General features: G+C 42.6%; 1 protein-coding gene and 1 long non-coding RNA gene across 4 annotated transcripts in view; one reads left to right on the top strand and one right to left on the bottom strand.

Annotated features, from left to right (window-relative positions):
• The window catches only part of LOC144683762 (uncharacterized), a 1,025,508-nt gene that overhangs the window by 214,068 nt on the left and 791,444 nt on the right, over nucleotides 1–19,996 (bottom strand). The gene's annotated exons all lie outside the window — the stretch shown is intronic.
• The window catches only part of slc30a9 (solute carrier family 30 member 9), a 142,857-nt gene that overhangs the window by 20,377 nt on the left and 102,484 nt on the right, over nucleotides 1–19,996 (top strand). For 2 of the 3 annotated variants that reach the window (XM_078547089.1, XM_078547099.1), the window contains exon 3: nucleotides 17,210–17,392. The exons of the other annotated variant lie outside the window; for it this stretch is intronic. In XM_078547089.1, coding sequence (XP_078403215.1) covers nucleotides 17,210–17,392 — 183 coding nt within the window. The remainder of the gene's footprint in view (nucleotides 1–17,209; nucleotides 17,393–19,996) is intronic. 3 annotated transcript variants of the gene reach the window in all.

A 19,996-nucleotide genomic window follows, 5' to 3' on the forward strand; every position in this document is an offset into this window, starting at 1 on the left:
CAAGGATCAGTGCTTGGGCCTCTGCTATTTACAATCTGTATTAATGATTTAAGTGAGGGAACTAAGTGTAACATATCCTTAAGTTTGCTTTGATACAAAGCTAGGTGGGATAGTAAGCTGTTAGAAGGATTCAATGGTCGGAATTTTAACTGTCAAGGGTGGTGGGTTTGGACATCGGCAGGGGATTAAAGCTCCAAAAAGTGGCAGTAGTTAGGGAGCCTGGCATTCCTGCCCACTTCCTGAAAATACACCTGGGTTAAACCTGGGAATGGGAAACCCCTGTGGAGCTGCTGGTAAGTAATTTCAATAATTAAATGCCCAATTACTTGAAGATTAAACCAGCATTTTGGAGAGGCAGCCGGGAGTCTGAAAGCAGCGCGAGTGGAGAGGCAGCCGGGAGTCTGAAAGCAGCGCGAGTGGAGAGGCAGCCGGGAGTCTGAAAGCAGCGCGAGTGGAGAGGCAGCCGGGAGTCTGAAAGCAGCGCGAGTGGAGAGGCAGCCGGGAGTCTGAAAGCAGCGCGAGTGGAGAGGCAGCCGGGAGTCTGAAAGCAGCGCGAGTGGAGAGGCAGCCGGGAGTCTGAAAGCAGCGCGAGTGGAGAGGCAGCCGGGAGTCTGAAAGCAGCGCGAGTGGAGAGGCAGCCGGGAGTCTGAAAGCAGCGCGAGTGGAGAGGCAGCCGGGAGTCTGAAAGCAGCGCGAGTGGAGAGGCAGCCGGGAGTCTGAAAGCAGCGCGAGTGGAGAGGCAGCCGGGAGTCTGAAAGCAGCGCGAGTGGAGAGGCAGCCGGGAGTCTGAAAGCAGCGCGAGTGGAGAGGCAGCCGGGAGCCTGAAAGCAGCGCGAGTGGAGAGGCAGCCGGGAGCCTGAAAGCAGCGCAAGAAAACAAATAGTGACATCAGAGCAGAGAAGCACTTTGGTTGGAGAAGAAGCTAGCTGTTTAGTGAGTATCTAGTAAGTGGTTAAGGTTTATTCTATTCCTCGGGTTTAAAATAGCGTAGGCACTGTACTTTTGTAAGTTGGTTGGTGGGTAAGTGCTTAGTGTTAGGGTCAGCGTGTTAATAGCCAGCTTAGGACACAGGAGTTAAGATAGACCTATAAACAAAATAGAACTAAAACTTTACTTTAATTTTAATTTCAATTTAAACAGCTAAAACATATACCTGTATAGTTAAGAAATGTGTAATTTTTAATTGTCAGTGGTACTAGCATTTATAAGCACAGTAAATTGTAGTATACATAGGAATTACTCTAAGTTAATTAAGAAAGTAATTAAATTAAATTAACTAAATAACACAAGTGACAATGGCAGGACAGGTGATATGTTGCAGCTTGCTTGGAATTAGGGAGCTTTTGGATGCCAAGGCCATCCAGGACAAACACAACTGCAGAAAGTGTAAGCAGCTCGAGGAATTCTGGTTCAGGATTATTGATCTGGAAGCCAAACTGCAAGCACTGTGCAACATAAGGGAGGGTGAGAAATACCTAGACACTTTGTTCCAGAAGATGTTCACACCTCTTAGAATAAAGTTGTCTATTTTGGTCAGCAGCAAGGGACAGGAGGATGTGACCATGAGTGAGGCAGGTAAAAGGGACCAAGCAGAAAGTACTGGAGGAGCTTCAGACTTTGTAATTGTCAAACAGGTTTGAAGAGCTTACAACCTGTGTTGATGAAAGCAAGGTCTACAAGATGGGTGAGCAGGCTGGCCATGGCTCCATGGTACAGGAAGCCGTCCAAGCCAGGGGAGCAATGTAGTGGTAGTATAGTAGTATATGTAGTATAATGAGGGGGATTGACACTGTTCTCTGCAGCAAAGAGCAAGAGTCCAGAAGGCTGTGTTGCCTGTCAGTGCCGGTGTTCAGGACGTCTGCTCAGGGCTGGAGAGGAACTTGCAGTGGGCGGGGGAGGGTCATGGTCCATGTAGGTACCAATGACATAGGCAGAACAAGGAAAGAGATTGTGTACCAGTATGAAGAGCTACGTACCAAATTAAGAAGAAGAACCTCAAAGGTAATAACCTCTGGGTTATTACCTGAGCTGCATGCAAATTGGCATAGGGCAAATAAGATTAAAGAGATGGATGTGTGGCTCAAAGACTGGTGTTGGAAAAGTGGGTTCAGGGTCGTGGGGCACTGCCACCAGCACAGGGAAAGTGGGGGCTGTACCGTTGGGACGATCTGCACCTGAACCATGCTGGGATGAGTGTTCTTGCAAATCACATAACTAGGGAAGTAGAAAGTGTTTATCTCCACCTATCACTGGCCCTCTGTCCAGCTCTACTTGTCCCATCCCCTCCTTAAACCAGCTTATATTTCACCTCTCTTCTATGTGACAGGGAATCAAATGTGGGAAGATGTAGTAAATTAAAGAGTAGAGACAAGGTAAGAGAGGAGGGTATTAATTTGGGAAATGATAAACGCACCAAGACAGGAAGGAACAGAGTATAAGTTGAAGAGTAAACCAATAAATAAGGCTAGAGGTTACAAAATAATAAAATGACAAAACTTAAGGCTCTGTATCTGAATGCACATAGCATTTGAAACAAAACATAAACTAATAATGCAAATAGAGATAAGTACGATCTAGTAGCCACAGAGACGTGGCTACAGGATGGGATAGGTTGGGACGTGAACATTGAAGGGTATGTAACCTTTAGGAAGGATAGGAAGTTAGGAAAAGGTGGGGGGTGGCTCTGTTAATTAAAGACAACATTAACACGATAGAGAGGGATGGCCTAAGTGCAGGAAACCAGTTTGGGTAAAGATAAGGAATGATAAAGGCAAGAAGTCACTTGTGGGAGTGGCGTAAAGGTCCCGTAACATTAATCACATCATAGGATGGGGTATCAAAGAAGAAATAGTGGGAGCTTGTCAGAAAGGTACGGCAATTATCATGGTGGAGTTTAATCTACATGTAGACTAGAACAACCAAATGGGCTAAGGTAACATAGATGATATTCATAGACTGTTTTAGGGATAATTTCATAGATCAGCATGGAGCCAACCAGGGAGCACTGGACCTGGTATTGTGCAATGAGATAGGATTAATTAATGACCTCATTGTGATAGTGCCCCTAGGTAACATTGATCACAATATGATTGAGTTTTACATTCAGTTTGAGGGGGAGAAGACTGAGTTTAATATTCAATGGTGTGTTATTTTAAACATAAATAAGGGCAATTATGAGGATATGGAAACAAAAGTCAACTGGCAATTTAGGTTAAGGGATAGGTCAGTAGAGATCCCATGGCAGAAATTTAAGATATATTTTAGAATACACCGAATAGATGCATTCCAACAAGCAAGTAAAATTCCAAGGGAAGGATCCACCATACATGGTTAACTACAAAAGTTAAAGATGGTATCAAACTTAAAGGCAAAGCATACAATTGTGCAAAGATGGGTGGCAGGTCAGAAGATTGGACAGATTATTAAAAAAAAAGCAAAAAATGGCTAAAATATTAATAAGGAGGGGGAAAAATAAGAGTACCAGAGAAAACTAGCTAGAAATATAAGGACAGGACTGTAAGAGTTTCTATAGATATTTAAAAAGGAAAAGGGTTAACAAAGTGAACATTGGTCCTATAGAAAATAAAGCTGGGGAATTAATAATGGAAAATAAGGAGATGGCAGATGAATTGAATAGGCATTTTGCATCGATCTTCACTACAGAGGATACAAGTAACAGCCCAGAAATAGCTGCAAATCAGGAGTTGGAAGGGAGGGAGTAACTCAAGAAAATTACAATCACCAGGGAATTGGCACTTAGCAGATTGTTGGAACTGCTGATTGACAAATCCCTGGATCCTGTTTTTTTTCATTCATTCACAGGATGCGAGTTTCACTGGCTGGGCCAGCATTTATTGCCCATCCCTAGTTGCCCTTGAGAAGGTGGTGGTGAGCTGCCTCCTTGAACTGCTGCAGTCCATGTGGTGTAGGTACACCCACCATACTGTTAGGAAGGGAGTTCCAGTATTTTGACCCAGCGACAGTGAAGGAACGGTGATATATTTCCAAGTCAGAATGGTGAGTAACTTGGGGGGGAACTTCCAGTTGGTGGTGTTCCCACCTAACTGCTGCCCTTGTCTGTCTAGATGGTAGTGATCATGGGTTTGGAAGGTGCTGTCGAAGGACCCTTGGTGAATTCCTGCAGTGCATCTTGTAGATGATACACACTGCTGCTACTGTGCGTCAGCGGTGGAGGGAGTGAATGTTTGTGGATGTGGTACCAATCAAGCGGGCTGCTTTGTCCTGGACGGTGTCAAGCTTCTTGAGTGTTGTGGAAGCTGCACTCATCCAGGCAAGTGGGGAGTATTCCATCACATTCCTGACTTCTGCCTTATAGATGATGGACAGGCTTTGGGGAGTCGGGAGGTGAATTACCCATCGCACAATTCCTAGCCTCTGACCTGCTCTTGTAGCCACTGTATTTATATGGCTAGTCCAGTTCCATTTCTGGTCAATGGTAACTCTCAGGATGTTGATAGTGGGGTATTCAGTGATGGTAATGCCATTGAACATGATGGGGCGATGGTTGGATTCTTTCTTGTTGGAGATGGTCATTGCCTGACACTTGTGTGGCGTGAATGTTACTTGCCACTTTTCAGCCCAAGCCTGGATTTTGTCCAGGTCTTGCTGCATTTGAACATAGACTGCTTCAGTATTTGAGCCATGAATGATGCTGAACATTGTGCAATCATCAGAGAACATTCCCACTTCTGACCTTATGATGGAAGGAAGGTCATTGATGAAGCAGCTGACGATGGTTGGGCCGAGGACACTACCCTGAGGAACTCCTGTACTGATGTCCTGGAGCTGAGATGACTGACCTCTAACAACCGCAACCATCTTCCTTTGTGCTAAGTATGACTCCAACCAGCGGAGAGTTTTCCCCCTGATTCCCATTGACTCCAGTTTTGCTCGGGCTCCTTATTGCCACACTCAGTCAAATGCAGCCTTGATATCAAGGGCAGTCACTCTCACTTCACCTTGGGAGTTCAACTCTTTTGTCCATGATTGACCCAAGGCTGTAATGAGGTCAGGAGCTGAGTGGCCCTGGCGGAACCCAACTGGGCATCAGTGAGCCAATTATTGCTAAGCAAGTGCCGCTTGATAGCACTATTGATGACCTCTTCCATTACTTTTCTCATGATGGAAAGTAGACTGATGGGGTGGTAATTGGTTGGGTTCGATTTGTCCTGCTTTTTGTGTACAGGACATACCTGGGCAATTTTCCACATAGCCGGATAGATGCCAGTGTTGTAGCTGTACTGGAACAGCTTGGCTCTGTGTGTGGCAAGTTCTGGAACACAAGTCTTCAGTACTATAGCTGGAATATTGTCAGGGCCCATAGCCTTTGCAGTATCCAGTGGCTTCAGCCATTTCTTGATATCACGTGGAGTGAATCAAATTGGCTGAAGACTGGCATCTGTGATGCTGGGGACCTCCGGAGGAGGCCAAGATGGATCATCCACTCGGCACATCTGGCTGAAGATCACTGCCAATGCTTCAGCCTTATCTTTTGCACTGATGTGCTGGGCTACCCCATCAATGATGATGTAGATATTCGCAGAGCCGCCTCCTCCAGTGAGTTGTTTAATTGTCCACCGCCGTTTACGACTGAATATGGTAGGACTGCAGAGCTTTGATCTGATCAATTGGTTGTGGGAATGCTTAGCCCTGTCTATCATTTGTTGTTTAGGCTGTTTAGCATACAAGTAGTCTTGTGTTATAGCTTCACCAGGTTGACACCTCCATTTTTAGGTATGCTTGGTGCTGCTCCTGGAATGCCCTCCTGCACTTTTCATTGAATCAGGGTTGATCCCCTGGCTTGATGGTAATGGTAGAATGGGGAATATGCCAGGCCATGAGGTTACAGATTGTGTTTGAGTACAATTCTGCTGCAGCTGATGGCCCACAGCGCCTCATAGGTGCACAGTCTAGAGTTACTAGATATTTTCGAAATCTATCCCATTTAGAATGGTGGTGGTGCCGCACATGATGGAGGGTATCCTCAATGTGAAGGCGGGACTTTGCCTCCACAAGGACTGTGCGGTGGTCACTCCTACCGATACTTGATGGACAGATGCATCTGTGGCAGGGAGGTTGGTGAGGATGAGGTCAAGTATGTTCCCGCTTGTTGGTTCCCCCACCACCTGCCACAGACAGCTATGTTGTTTATGACATTCATCTTAATGGCTTAAAAGGAGTGGCTAGGGAGATAATTGGCGTGTTTGTTTTAATTTTCTGAAACTCACTAGATTCACAAAGGTTCCATTAGATTGGAAAATAGCGAATGTAACTCCTTTATTCAAAAAGGGAGGGTGACAGAAAGCAGGAAACTACAGGCCAGTTAGCTTAACATCTGTCATAAGGAAGATGCTAGATGCTATTATTAACGACGTTATAACAGGGCACTTGGATAAATTCAAGGTAATCAGGCAGAGTGGACATGGCTTTGTGAAAGAGAAATCATGTCTAACCAATTTATTGAAATTCTTTGAAGAAGTAACAGGTGCTGTGGATAAAGAAGGAATGGTGATGTGCTGTACTTAGATTTTCAGAAGGCATTTTATAAGGTGCCTCATGAAAGGTTATTGCGGAAAATAAAAGCTCATGTTGTGGGGGGGTGCAGTAATATATTGGTGTGGATAGAAGATTGTCAAACTAACAGGAAACATAGTGGGCATAAATGGTTCATTTTCTGTTGGCAGTATGTGATGAGTGATGTGCCAAGGGGATCAGTGCTGGGGCCTCAACTTTTTACAATTTAGATAAACGATTTGCTTGAGGGGCCTGATGGTATGATGGTTGCTAAATTTTGCTGGTGACACAAAGGTCGGTAGGAAAGTAAGTTGTGAAGAGGAAGTAAGGAGGCTACAAAAGGATATAGATAGGTAGGTGGGTTGGCAAAGATCTGGCAAATGGAATATAATGTAGGAAATTGAGGTTGTCCATTTTGGCAGGACAAATAAAAAAAGAGGCATATTATCTAAATGGTGAGAGACTGTGGGGCTCTGAGATTCAGAGGGAGCTGGGTGTCCAAGTTTGCTAAGTGAGGGAGTTTTAAGGGTTAATTTAATTTAAGAGTTAACTTCTATCTGCAGTCTAGTCTTTAATTAAGTAATTAACTAAAAGTTGCCCTTTGGTTTTGGAGAAGGTGAGTTTTAGTCCAGGTTTAAAACGGGGTTCATTCAGGCTCTACTTGCAGCTAGTTAATTAGTTAACTGGCTTAAACAGGTTTTCTGAAGCTAGATTCAGACAGTATAAAAGTAAGCCATCTGCAATGTTACTTTGGGCTGTGGGGGTGGGGGATTTGGTGAAGAGGGAAGGATGTGACCCTTCCATTGTCAGCAGAGCAGCGGCCTTGGTAAGTAGGACTTGGTGAGTATTTCTACTGTCCTTAATACCCTCTAAACTAGAGGAAGTAAAATTAAAGGGGATAATTTAAAGATAAGCCATGGCAGGTCAGCTCGGTCACATGGAATGCTCCTCCTGTGCGATGTGAGAAGTCAGGGACGCTTCCAGTGTCTGTGGTGACCACATGTGCAGGAAGTGTCTCCAGCTGCAGCTACTTGAAATCTGCGTTTCAGATCTGGAGCAGTGGCTGGAGTCACTGTGGAGCATCCACAAGGATGAGATCTTTGTGGATAGCATGTACGGTGAGGTGACCATACCGCAGGTAAAGAGTGCGCAGGCAGAAGGGGAATGGGTGACTGCCAGAGTAACGGCACTAGGAAGGTAGTGCAGGAGTCCTCTGGGTCCATCTCCCTCTGTAACAGATTTTGGATACTGCTGGGGGAGATGGTTTCTCAGGGGAATGCAGCAAGAGCTAAATCCGTGGCACCATGAGTGGCTCAGCTGCACACTGGGTGTGTAAAAAGGAGTAGGAGAGCAATAGTGATAGGTAATTCTATCGTAAGGGGAACAGATAGACATTTTTGTGGCTGCAGACATGACACCAGGATGGTGTATTGTTTCCCTGGTGCCAGGGTCAAGGATGTCACTGAGCGGCTGCAGGACATTCTGAAGGGGGAGGGTGAACAGCCAGAGGTCATGGTCCATATCAGTACCAACGACATAGGTAAAAAGAGGAACGAGGTCCTGCAAGCATAACATCAGTAGCTAGGAAATAAATTAAGAAGCAGGACCTCAAAGGTAGTAATCTCAGGATTACTCCCAATGTCATGTGGTAGCGAGATCAGGAATAGGAGAATAGACTAGATGAATGCGTGGCTGGAGAGATGGTGTAGGAGGGAGGAATTTAGATTCCTGAGGCAATGGGACCGATTATGGGGAAGATGAGACCTGTATAAGCTGGACGGGTTGCACCCCAGCCGGACCGGCACCAATATCCTCACGAGTATTCGCTAGTACTGTGGGGGAGAGTTTAAACTGCAGTGGCAGGGGGATGGGAACCTGAGTGGGGAGAGATGAGAGAGAAAAACAAAGATAGAAATGAAAGACGCAAAAGTGGAAGGCAGAGAAAACGGGGGCTAGCAGCAAATCGGACCATGGTACAATAAAAGATGTGTAATAAGGTAAGTCTAAAGGCATTGTACCTGAATACATGGGGCATTTGTGATAAGGTAGACAAATTAACAGCTCAAATAGATGTAAATGGGGATGATATGATCGCGATTACAGAGAAATGGTTGCAGGGTGACCAAGGCTGGGAACTGAATATCCAAGGGTTTTCGATACTTCGGAAGGACCGGCAAAAAGAGAAAGGGTATGGGGTGGCATTGTTAGTTAAGGATGAAATCAGTACAATGGTGAGACAGGATATTGGCTCAGAAAATCTAGATGTAAATGTCGATGGAGCTAAGAAGCAACAAGGGGCGGAAAACATTAGTGGGAGTTGTATATAGGCCTCCAAACAGCAGCCGTAAGGCAGGGCACCTTATTAAACAGGAAACTATAGATGCATGTAACAAGGGTGCTACAGTAATCATGAGTGACTTTAATCTACATATAGACTGGGCAAACCAAATTAGCAATAATACTGTGGTGGATGAATTCCTGGAGTGTATACGAGATGGTTTTCTAGACCACTAGGTCAAGGAACAACTAGGGAACAGGCTCTTCTAGATTTGGTTTTGTGCAATGAGAAGAGGTTAATTAATAATCTTTTCGTGTGGGGCCCTTTAGGGAACAGTGACCATAACATGATAGAATTCTTCATTAGGTTGGATAGTGAATTAGTCCAAACTGAAACTAGGGTCCTAAATCTTAACAAAGGAAACTATGAAGGTATGAGGCGTGAGTTGGCTGAGATAGATTGGGGAACTTCATTAAAAGGCATGGTGGTGGATAGGCAATGGCTAATATTTAAGGAATGAATGTATGCATTGCAACAGTTTATATATTCCTTTCTGGTGCAGAAACACGACAGGAAAAGTGGCCCAACCATGGCTAACAAAGGAAATTAAGGATAGTATTGGATCCAAAGAGGAGTCATATAAAGTTGCTAGCAAAAGTAGCAAGCCTGAGGATTAGGAGCAGTTTAGAATTCAGCAAAAGAGGACCAAGAGACTGATTGTTTAAGAAGGGAAAAAAGAGTATGAGAGTAAACTTGCAAGGAACATAAAAGAGTACTAAAAGCTTCTATAAGTAATGTAAGAAGAAAAGATTCCTGAAGACAAATGTAGGTCATAAGGACATAAGAAATAGGAACAGGAGCAGACCATTTAGCTCCTCAAGCCTGCTCTGCCATTCAATAAGATCATGACTGATCATCTCATGTTTCGATTTCCACATTCCCATCTTTGATTCTTGTTAGGCAAGAGAATCAATCTACCACTGCCTTAAAAATATTCAATGATCCTGCCTCCATTACCTTCTGAGGCAGAGTTCCAAAGTCACACAACCCTCAGAGAAAAATTTCTCCTCATCTCTGTCCTAAAAGGGTGACCCCTAATTTTAAAACAGTGCCCCCTAGTTCCAGACTCACCCACAAGAGGAAACATCCTTTTGATGTCTACCTTGTCAAGGCCATTCAGGATCTTGTATGCTTCAATCAAATCACCCCTCACTCTTCTAGACTCCAGTGGAAACAAGCCCGGTCTATCCAACCTTTCCTCATAAGACAACCCACTCATTCCAGGTATCAATTTAGTAAACCTCCTCTGAATCACCTCCAATGCATTTACATCCTTCCTTAAATAAGGAGACCAAAACTGCACACAGTATTCCAGGTGCGGTCTCACCAGTACCCTGTATAACTGAAGCATAACGTCCTTGCTTTTATGTTCAATCCCTCTCGTAATAAAGGATAGCATTCCATTAGCTGCCTTAATTACTTGCTGTACCTGCATACAAACTTTTTGTGACTCATGCATTAGGACACCTAGATCCCTCTGCACCTCAGAATTATGCAGCCGTTTTCCATTTAAGTAATATCTGCTTTTTTGCTCTTCCTGCCAAAGTGAACAACTTCACATTTTCCCACACTAAACTCCATTTGCCACATTTTTGCCCACTCACTCAACCTATCCACATCCATCTGCAACCACCTTATGTCCTCTTCACAACATACTTTCTTACCTATCTTTGTGTCACCTGTAAATCTAGCTACCATGTCTTCACTCCCCTCACCTAAGTCATTGATGTAAATAGTAAAAAGTTGAGGCCCCAATACAGACCCCTGTGGGACTCTACTCGTCACATCCTGCCAATCTGAAAAAAGACCCATTTATGCATACTCTCTCCTTTCTGCCAGCCAGCCAATCTTCTATCCATGCTAATATGTTACCCCCTACACCATGCACTTTTATTTTCTGTAATAATCTTTGATGTGGCACCTTATCAAATGCCTTCTGGAAATTCAAGTACAGTATGTCTTCAGGCTCCCCTTTATCCACTGCTCATGTTGCTCCTTCAAAAAGCTCCAATAAATTGGTTGAACATGATTTTCCTTTCACAAAACCATGCTGACTCTTCCCGGTTGCCTTGAGCTCTTCTAAGTGCCCAGCTATAACCTCCTTAATGATCGATTCTAATAACTTCTCCACGACAGACATCAAGCTAACTGGCCTATAGTTTCCTGTTTTCTGCTTCCCTCCCTTCTTGATTAGAGGGGTTATGTTTGCTACTTTTCAATCTGATGGAACCTTTCCAGAATCTAGCAAATTTTGGAAAATTAACACCAGCGCATCAACTACCTCATTAGCCACCTCTTTTAAGAGCCTAGGATATAGTCCACCGGGACACGGAGACTTGCCAGCCCGCAGCCCCGTTAATTTGCTCAGTGCTGTTTCTTAGTGATTTCCATTTCACCGAGCTCCTTTTTCCCGTTCACCACCTGATTTGCAGCTATTATTGGAATGTTTTTTGTATCCTCCATAGTGAACACAGAAACAAAACATTTGTTTTCTTCCTCCATTTCCTTATTACCTCCTCTTAACTCCCCACTGTCATTCTCTAGAGGACCAACACTCACTTTACTTATCCTTTTCCTTTTTAAGCACCTGTGGAAACACTTGCTATCTGTTTTTACATTTCTAGCTAGCTTCCTCTCATTCTCTAATTTCTTTCCCCGATTAACCTTTTAGCCATTCTCTGCCGTTCTTTATATTCTGTCCAATCAAGTGTCCTGCCACTCATCTTTGCGGAGCTGTATGCTTTTTCCTTAAGTTTGATGCTTTCCTTAACTTCTTTACTTAACCATGAATGGTGGGTCCTCCCCGTAGAATTTTTCTTGATAGTAGTAATGTACTTATACTCTGAAATATCTCCTTAAATGTCTGCCACTGCTTCTCGATTGATCTATCCTCAAGCCTAGTTTCCCAGTTCACTTCCGCTAGCTCAGCTTTCATCCCCACATAGTTGTCCTTATTTCAATTTAAGATACTAGTCTTTGACCCACTCTTCTCCCCTTCAAGCTGGCTGTAAAATTCAATCATATTTTGGCCTCTGTAACTAGCAGCGCCTTTACTCTGAGATCATTAATTAATCCTGTCAGGTTGCACAATACCAAGTCTAATATAACCTGCTCTCTGGTTGGTTCCAGAACATGCTGCTCTAAGAAACTATCTCGAAAGTATTCTAAGAACCCCTCATCCAGGCTACTACTGCTAATCTGATTTTTCCAGTTTGTGTAGATTAAAATCACCCATGATTATTGCCATCCCTTTATCACAAGCACACAATATTTTCTCTTGAATACTTTGTCCTGCACTAGCTACTGTTAGGGGGCCTGTAGACCACTCCTACTAAAGACTATTTTCCCCCTATTATTCCTCATCTCCACCCAAAGCATTTTTACATCCTGATCTCCTGAATCAAGGTCATCTCTAATTATTGCACCAATGCCTTCTTTGATTAACAGTGCTACCCCTCCACCTTTACTTAGCTTCCTATTCTTCTTGAATGTCATGTGTCCCTCAATATTAAGGACCCAATCTTTGTCGTCCTGCAGCCATGCCTCTGTAATTGCTGTCAGATCATATTTATTTACAGTCCCTTACAATCCAAAACAGGAGAATTTATAATAGAGAACAAGGAAATGGCAAAGCAATGAACAACTACTTCAGTTCTGTCTTCATGGAGGAAGACACAAATAACTTCCCAGAAATATTAGAGAACTAAAGGTCTAGTGAGAAGGAAGAATTGAGGGAAATTGGTGTTACTAAAAAACAGTGCTGGAGAAATTAATGGGACTGAAAACCGATAAATCCTAGGGGCCTGATAACCTACACCCCAGGGTACTAAAGGTGGTGGCCATGGAAATAATGGACATGTTGGTTGTCATCTTCTAAAATTCTGTAGATTCTGGAACAGTCCTGGCAGATTGGAGGGTGGCAAATGTGACCCCACTATTTAAAAAAGGAGGTAGGGAAAAAACAGGGAATTACAGACCAGTTAGCCAACATCAGTGGTAGGGGAAAAGCTGTGGTCTATTATAAAGGATGTGATAACAGGACACTTAGAAAATATCAACGGGATTAGACAAAGTCAACATGGATTTATGAAAGGGAAATCATGGTTATCAAACCTACTGGAGGTTTTTGAGGACGTAACTAGCAGAACAAATAAGGGAGAACCAGTGGATATGGTGTATTTGGATTTTCAGAAAGCTTTTGATAAAATCCCACATAAGTGTGCATAATTTAAAGCTGATGGGTTGGGGGTAATATATTGGCATGGATTGAGAACTGGTTAGCAGGAGGGAAACAGAGTAGGAATAAATGGGCCTTTTTCGAAATGGCAGGTGGTGACTAGTGGGGTACCACAGGGATTAGTGCTTGGGCCCCAGCTATTCACAATGTATATCAATGATTTGGATGAGAGAACCAAATGTAATATTTCCAAGTTTACTGAAGACACAAAGCTATGTGGGAATGTGAGTGGTGAGGATGTTAAGAGGCTTTAAGTTGATTTAGACAAGTTGAGAGAGTGGGCAAATACATGGCAGATGCATTATAATGTGGATAAGTGTGAAGTTATCCACTTTGGTAGGAAAAACAGAATGGCAGAGTATTATTTAAATGGTGGTAGATTGGGAAATGGTGATATACAGAGGGACCTGGATGTCCTTGTATACCAATCACTGAAAGCAAGCATGCAGGTGCAGCAAGCAGTTAAGAAGGCTAATGGAATGTTGGCCTTCATTGCGAGAGGACTTGAGTACAGGAGCAAGGATGTCTTACTGCAGCTTTACCTTGGTGAGATCACACCTGGAGTATTGTGTATAGTATTGGTCTCCTTACCTTAGAAAGGATATACTTGCCATAGAGGGAATGCAGCGAAGGTTCACCATATTGGTTCCTAGGATCGCAGGATGATCGTATGAGGAGAGATTGGGCTGACTAGGCCTGTATTCACTGGAGTTTAGAGGAATGAGATGGGATCTCATTGAAACATATAAAATTCTGACAGGGCTAGATAGACTGGATGCAGGGATGATGTTTCCTCTGTCTGGGGGGATCTAGAACAAGGGGTCACAGTCTCAGGATACGGGGTAGGGCATTTAGGACTGAGATGAGGAGATACTTCTTCAGTCAGAGGGTGGTGAACCTATGGAATTCTCTACCACAGAAGGCTGTGGAGGCCAAGACTCTGAATATATTTAAGAAGCAAATAGATTTCTAGACTCTAAAGGCATCAAGGGATATGGGGAGAGAGCGGGAGTATAGCATTGAGAAAGAGGATCAGCCATGATCATATTGAATGGCGGAGCAGGCTCCAAGGGCTGAATGACTTCTACTTTTATGTTTCTAATGCATGAATTGCAAAAGGTTAGTACACGGTGCAGCAAGTAATTATCAAAGCTAATAGAATGTTATTGTTTATTGTGAGGGGAATTGAATATAAGTTATGCTTCAGTTATACAGGGCATTGGTGAGACCACATCTGGAGTACTGTATACAGTATTGGTCTCCCTATTTAAGGAAAGATGTAAATTCATTAGAAGCAGTTCAGAGAAGGTTTACTAGATTAATACCTGGAATGGGTGGGTTATCTTAGGAATAGTTGGACAGGCTAGGCTCGTATCCACTGGAGTTTAGAAGAGTAAGAGCAACTTAATTGAAACATATAAGATCCTGAGGGGACTTGACAGGGTGAATGTGGAAAGGATGTTTCCTCTAATGGAAGAATATAGAGCTCGGGGGTCACTGTTTCAAGATAAGGGAATGCCCACTTAGGACAGATGAGGAAATTCTTTTTTCTCTGCAGGATGAGAGACTTTGGAGCCCCCTTCCTCAAAATGTGGTTGAGGCAGAGTCCTTGAATATCTTTAATGAAGAGGTAGATAGATTCTTGATAAGCAAGGGGATGAAAAGTTATCGGGGGTAGGCAGGAATATGAGGTTAAAATCAGACCAGCCATGATCTTATTGAATGGTGGAGCAGGCTTGAGGGGCTGAGTGGCCCACTCCTGCTCCTTATTAATATGTTTGTGTGTTGGCTTTAACAGCCAACACAAGGGTTTCCTGCGCTGTGTGAAACTCACCAGGGTCAACCAGGTGAGGGCAGAGTGGGAAGTTCTTGTTCAGTGAAACTGACATGCTGGGAAGCCTTCCAACCATGAAACTGAATAACTGCATCCATGCTTAGGCCTGAAACTGGTGCTCACAGCACTTCTGGGAGTGTGTGTCCATTGCTTGACAGGTGGCTTCCAATCTCTTGGAAGTCATTTCACCTGTCCTTGACTTTACTTTGACCTACACTTCCCTGCTGTCAGCCTTTACTGCGGCATGAGAGCAATTTATACAGCTCTACCTTGGACCTTTGAGAAAGAAGAGGAGCAAGAGCTGAAGGAATCCAGCATCAGCTGCCTTCTCCTCAGCCAGCATTCCACTTCACAGGACAGATACAGCTCGAAAGAGTTGAAACCCACAAAGGGACTACAGGTAGAGAATTAGCTCTCTCGGTATAGGTGGACAACAGTACCTCAGGCTTTCTCGGCAGGTTGCTGCTGACATCTGTAGCTTGCTGGAATAAGGCATGCCTCCCAATAGACCAGGTGGGCACAAGTTGCTAGTGCTCTGCCCCTGGGGTTCTCTGTCTCTCCCTGGAATTGTGTGCTCTCTTCTGTAAAGCGAGAAAGCAGAGTGTTGTTAGAAATAGATTCTCTGGAGAGAAGGGAAGGGCATTTGTGGTGGGTGACTGTGTGGTAGGGGTGTCAGATTGCACAAAAGTGTGTGCGAGTGGTGGCTGTTCAGATGAACATGTGAAGAGCTGCCTAGAGAGAGAGAGAGGAGAATGACTGGAACTGCAAGCTGTTCATCTGAGGAATGTTGTGCAAGAGAATACTGAGAAAATTAGAGTAGGGCTTGGCACAAGTGTTATGTCACTCCCCTTTCCTCTTTTGGACACTGACTCAAGTTTGAGGGACCACACCTCACTTCCTTGGCCACTCCATCTCCATCTGCTTTGTTGAAGGGGCTGACCACCACCTCCCATTGTTGGCAAACATCACTTCACTTCAGGCCCTGCAGCAGGACTTCTGTTTAAGAGTGAGAAACTCTGGGTCGGGGTAGCACCTTCCAAGGTCCCCACTCCATTTCTGTGGTTTCTGATGCTTTGGGAATCAATCTGCATTTCAACAGTTCTGATCCCTGCTGAGGTCCTCCTGAGAAGCCCATGGTGTCTGCAAAGTGGATTGTTTGGCAAGAAGGTCGCAGAAGAAGTATAATGTGAGGAGTGTGAGGTTATCAATTTGATAGGAGGAATGGAAAAGCAGAGCATTTTTTAAAAGACTAGTAAAAGTTATCATTCTGATTTAAGTGCCCTTGCACATGAATCACAAAGTTAACATGAGGGACAGCAAGCAATTAGAAAAGCAAATGATCGCCTTTATAGCAAAGGATATGTATGTAAGAGTTAGAAAGTCTTGTTGCAATTACATAGGGCTTGGGTGAGACCATACCTGGAGTACTGTGTATGTTTTTGCTCTGCTTGACCTAAGGAATAACATCTTATACCTTAATACCTAATACCTTAAAGGGGATGCAACAAAGCTTCACTAGATTTGATTCCCTGGATGAAAGGGGCTGTTGTGGCACCTAAGACTTTAAAATAGGATCTGAGATGCTGTGTGCATGGGAAGTGTGCAGAATGCCACCTTAGTAAATGAATTTATGCCTGTGCACTCGTGTCACTGGTAGTATGCAAAATGGCATCAACATTAAGAACTTGTGGCATAAATCTGGAGTTAGAGACCTGTTGAGTGAACCATTGTGGTGCACATGCAGTTAGTATTTTTAAACCCTCTAAACATCATCTTAGCTTCTTGTCAAAGTTTAGCATATACTGCTAAATGAGCAGTATATCAAGCAGTGAAAAGTGGACAGTACTTCAGTCAGGCAAACCAAAGTACATCAAGTTGAAGCAATTGAAATGTCAGATAAATTATTTGCTAATGTATTTAAGTAATTTTACATCTGGTGGCACCATCAAAAATGCTGTTCAAATAAGCTAAAATTAAAGCACATTAATATATTGCAGATTTCTTTTTGAAAGTGTACATTAAACATGCTGAGAAATCCTTAAGAATATTTACTTATTTCTGGATGTCATTTTCTGTGTGTTCACAAATAAGCAAAAAATAAAATTTCAGTTCTTGATTTATAGATTGTGACCTGTGACTGCCATTGTTAGTGTGTTAAATAATCCCTTGGAAAGCATTTCTGGTCAAATATGCCTGTAAAGTGGAAATTGAACATTCCGGAGTTGAAAATGAATTGTATGGTGATTTTCGTATTTTTTATTTTTAGTATTCAAGAGCACTGTGACCAACCAAAGCCTCTGGCATAGTATGCGATCTAATCTACCTATCAGCACTGGCATTCAGCTGCGTTTATACTCTTCAAATGGCAAAAAGGATGGCAGTGTTGAGTATAATGCCAGCAGTACCTCGGCTTCCTTGGGGATGCAGCCCCAAAATCTCAAAAGATCTGGTAAAGTCACACTTCTATTCTATATTGTAATTTGCTGGAGACCAAAAGAAAGACTTACTTGTAAAAAGTGTGCTGGTCAATTCACGTGTCTTTTCCTGATGCTTTTAAATTCAGCTTCTTGTAATGTTGGAAAGAGTAATTGCTCCTGGACAGTGGCTGGGATTTTCCAGTCCCACCCACTACGGGACTAGAAATTCCCACCTGAAGTCAACGGACCTTTGTCTGGTTCATCAAATTTTCTGTCCTGCCCACGGTGATTCCTGCTGTGGGTGGGGCCAGAAAATCCCGGCCAGTATCTCAAATGGTATTAACAGTACTATTTAAGTGGTGTTAAAAGAAATCCAAGGGAAGGAAATTTATATTTTGTTTGAGTAAGTTTGTACTATGAATAACTTTAGTTAAATCCATTTATGAAGTATGATCCTAATTTGTTGGAATAAGCAGTGCAGCACTTTTGTACTTCATGGTTTTGCTGAGTATGAACAAACTAAAACTTAAATCCTGCAGATTAGTTATGTTAAGTTAGTGTTTCAAATCCACAGTTATGTCCAAATGAATCAACAATTTTTATTCATAGCTGCAGCAACAAACCTGTGGTTGCTTCTGTTACAGCCAACTAAACCAGAAATTTACTGAAATTGACAGTTGCAATGAATGATCTAAATCAAATCATAGTTACAAGAGTAAGCCATTTGGCCTCTGTTGTCTTTGCTAGTGTTAGCTTTTCAACTGGAGATAACTACTGTAATCCCACTTCCCAGTATTTTCCTTGTATCATTTGTATTCTTCCTTTCCAAGCAACTATCTTATTCTATTTAAGCTTTGTAATGATAAAGCATTCCACATCTCAGTGATCTTCTGCAGAAAATGTCTAACTTCTTACTTCGTACTTGTTATAATCCCCAGTCTCTGCCCCTTGTTATTGATTCATCAATCACAAGAAACAATCATGCAGTGGTTACTGAAGGCATTTAGACCATGGCTAATCTTTTATTAATGAGAAATTTCCCCAATTTTCTAAGCTTTCCTTCATAATTATAACCTCTCATTTCTAGAGCATTCTAATCACAGCCTTTCCACAGCTGTGATATTCTGCCTATAAACAGAGGGTTCCCAAAACTCTGTGGGGAAAGAAAGAAGCTTTGTGAGAAATATTATTGCAATGTTCTTAAACTAACAGATTGAGCCTCAATAAATAATATGTTTGATTATCTCAAATTCTAGGACCAGGGATTCAAACTCAAGCTTTTAAAATGAAGGTGCTCAGACAGATTAGAATGATTAACTTTATGCAGAATGGGGTGTAAATGTGGGACAGACTGCTGTAAAGATATCATTTTTTCCAATATTATTGCGGGATACTGTGAAGCAGGCTTGTGGGACTCTGTGTATGTGACTAATTTAATTAAACTGAAGACAGACAGACATCAAGGTTTAAATCATCAAAGGGGTTAGATGTAAAAGGCAGTTTGAAGGGGAGGTGGACGAGCTAAGATGGGATCCCAGTAGATACAGCATGAATTGGAATTTGCAATAGGAGATAGTTAAGGAGTTGAAATTTTAGCTGTTGAATTTCAAAGGGACATAACAGGACAGGTGGCAAATATTATAAATAAATAAAGCAAAGTTATTAAGTTTATTTTTACTGAAAGTGGTGGCCATAATGACAACAAGAAATATTTTTAGATTCTGGGAAAGATATATTTCAAAAGAAAGTTTAAAAACAATAGGCTTAAAGATAAAAGGGGAGAAAATATATTCAAGGAAAGATTGAAAGCTATATGAAGTGTGGCCATGTAAGACCTTGAAGGGTGGGCTGTGCAAAGAGAGACCTGTGGAAAAAGTAGCCTCTAGCCACCCTAGAGAAGTGCTTATTCCAGAAAGCAAGGTTTTGTTACAAGCTTTGGATTTCCATTGTCGAGTGAGGGAGGGAGAAACTTGTGAAATACTTCCCTTATAGCAACAGTGGGTGCCTTGCAGTAATATTACTGGATGTTCCATAGATTAAGGAACTATAGGGACTTTTGCCTGGAAAAGGGTGTTTATTTGAGTCTAGCTAAGTAGAAATCTTTTGGGAAATGTAAATTTAACTGTAATATTGTGTGCTTAAGTTTTCTTTTAATAAATGTTTTAATATTTAAAATCTCAAAGTGGTCGTGGAATCTTTACTTCTGACTTCTGTACATACCTTCTGGTAATAAAAATAGAAATTGAAAATTTTGTGATAACTCAATCAAGTTTCCCTTTGGGATTTGGTCAGCCCGGCACTAACCACCTGCCATATCATAATACTGCCCACTCTTTTAGACTGAACTAGACCATTAGAAATGCATCTAGCTTGAACTGAAGCTGAGCTTCTAGCTCTGCATTCTTTCCTTCATTAAGATCCTTTACATCTACTTGACAACAAACCTTGCCTGTTCCCTACCTTGGCATTTCTGCTGAAACCCTCATTGATATTTTCTCATTTGCTCCAACATTCCTCATTTACAGTTTTCAGTTCCAGACTTAATTTCTCCAATGTCTTCCTAACTGGCCTCCCATGCTCTACACTACATAAACACCAGCTATTTGAATCCTAAACCCATCTTAAGCCTTTGCCTG

Source organism: Cetorhinus maximus, chromosome 1 (assembly GCF_964194155.1).
Source record: "Cetorhinus maximus chromosome 1, sCetMax3.hap1.1, whole genome shotgun sequence".
NCBI classification, from domain to species: Eukaryota; Metazoa; Chordata; class Chondrichthyes; order Lamniformes; family Cetorhinidae; genus Cetorhinus; species Cetorhinus maximus.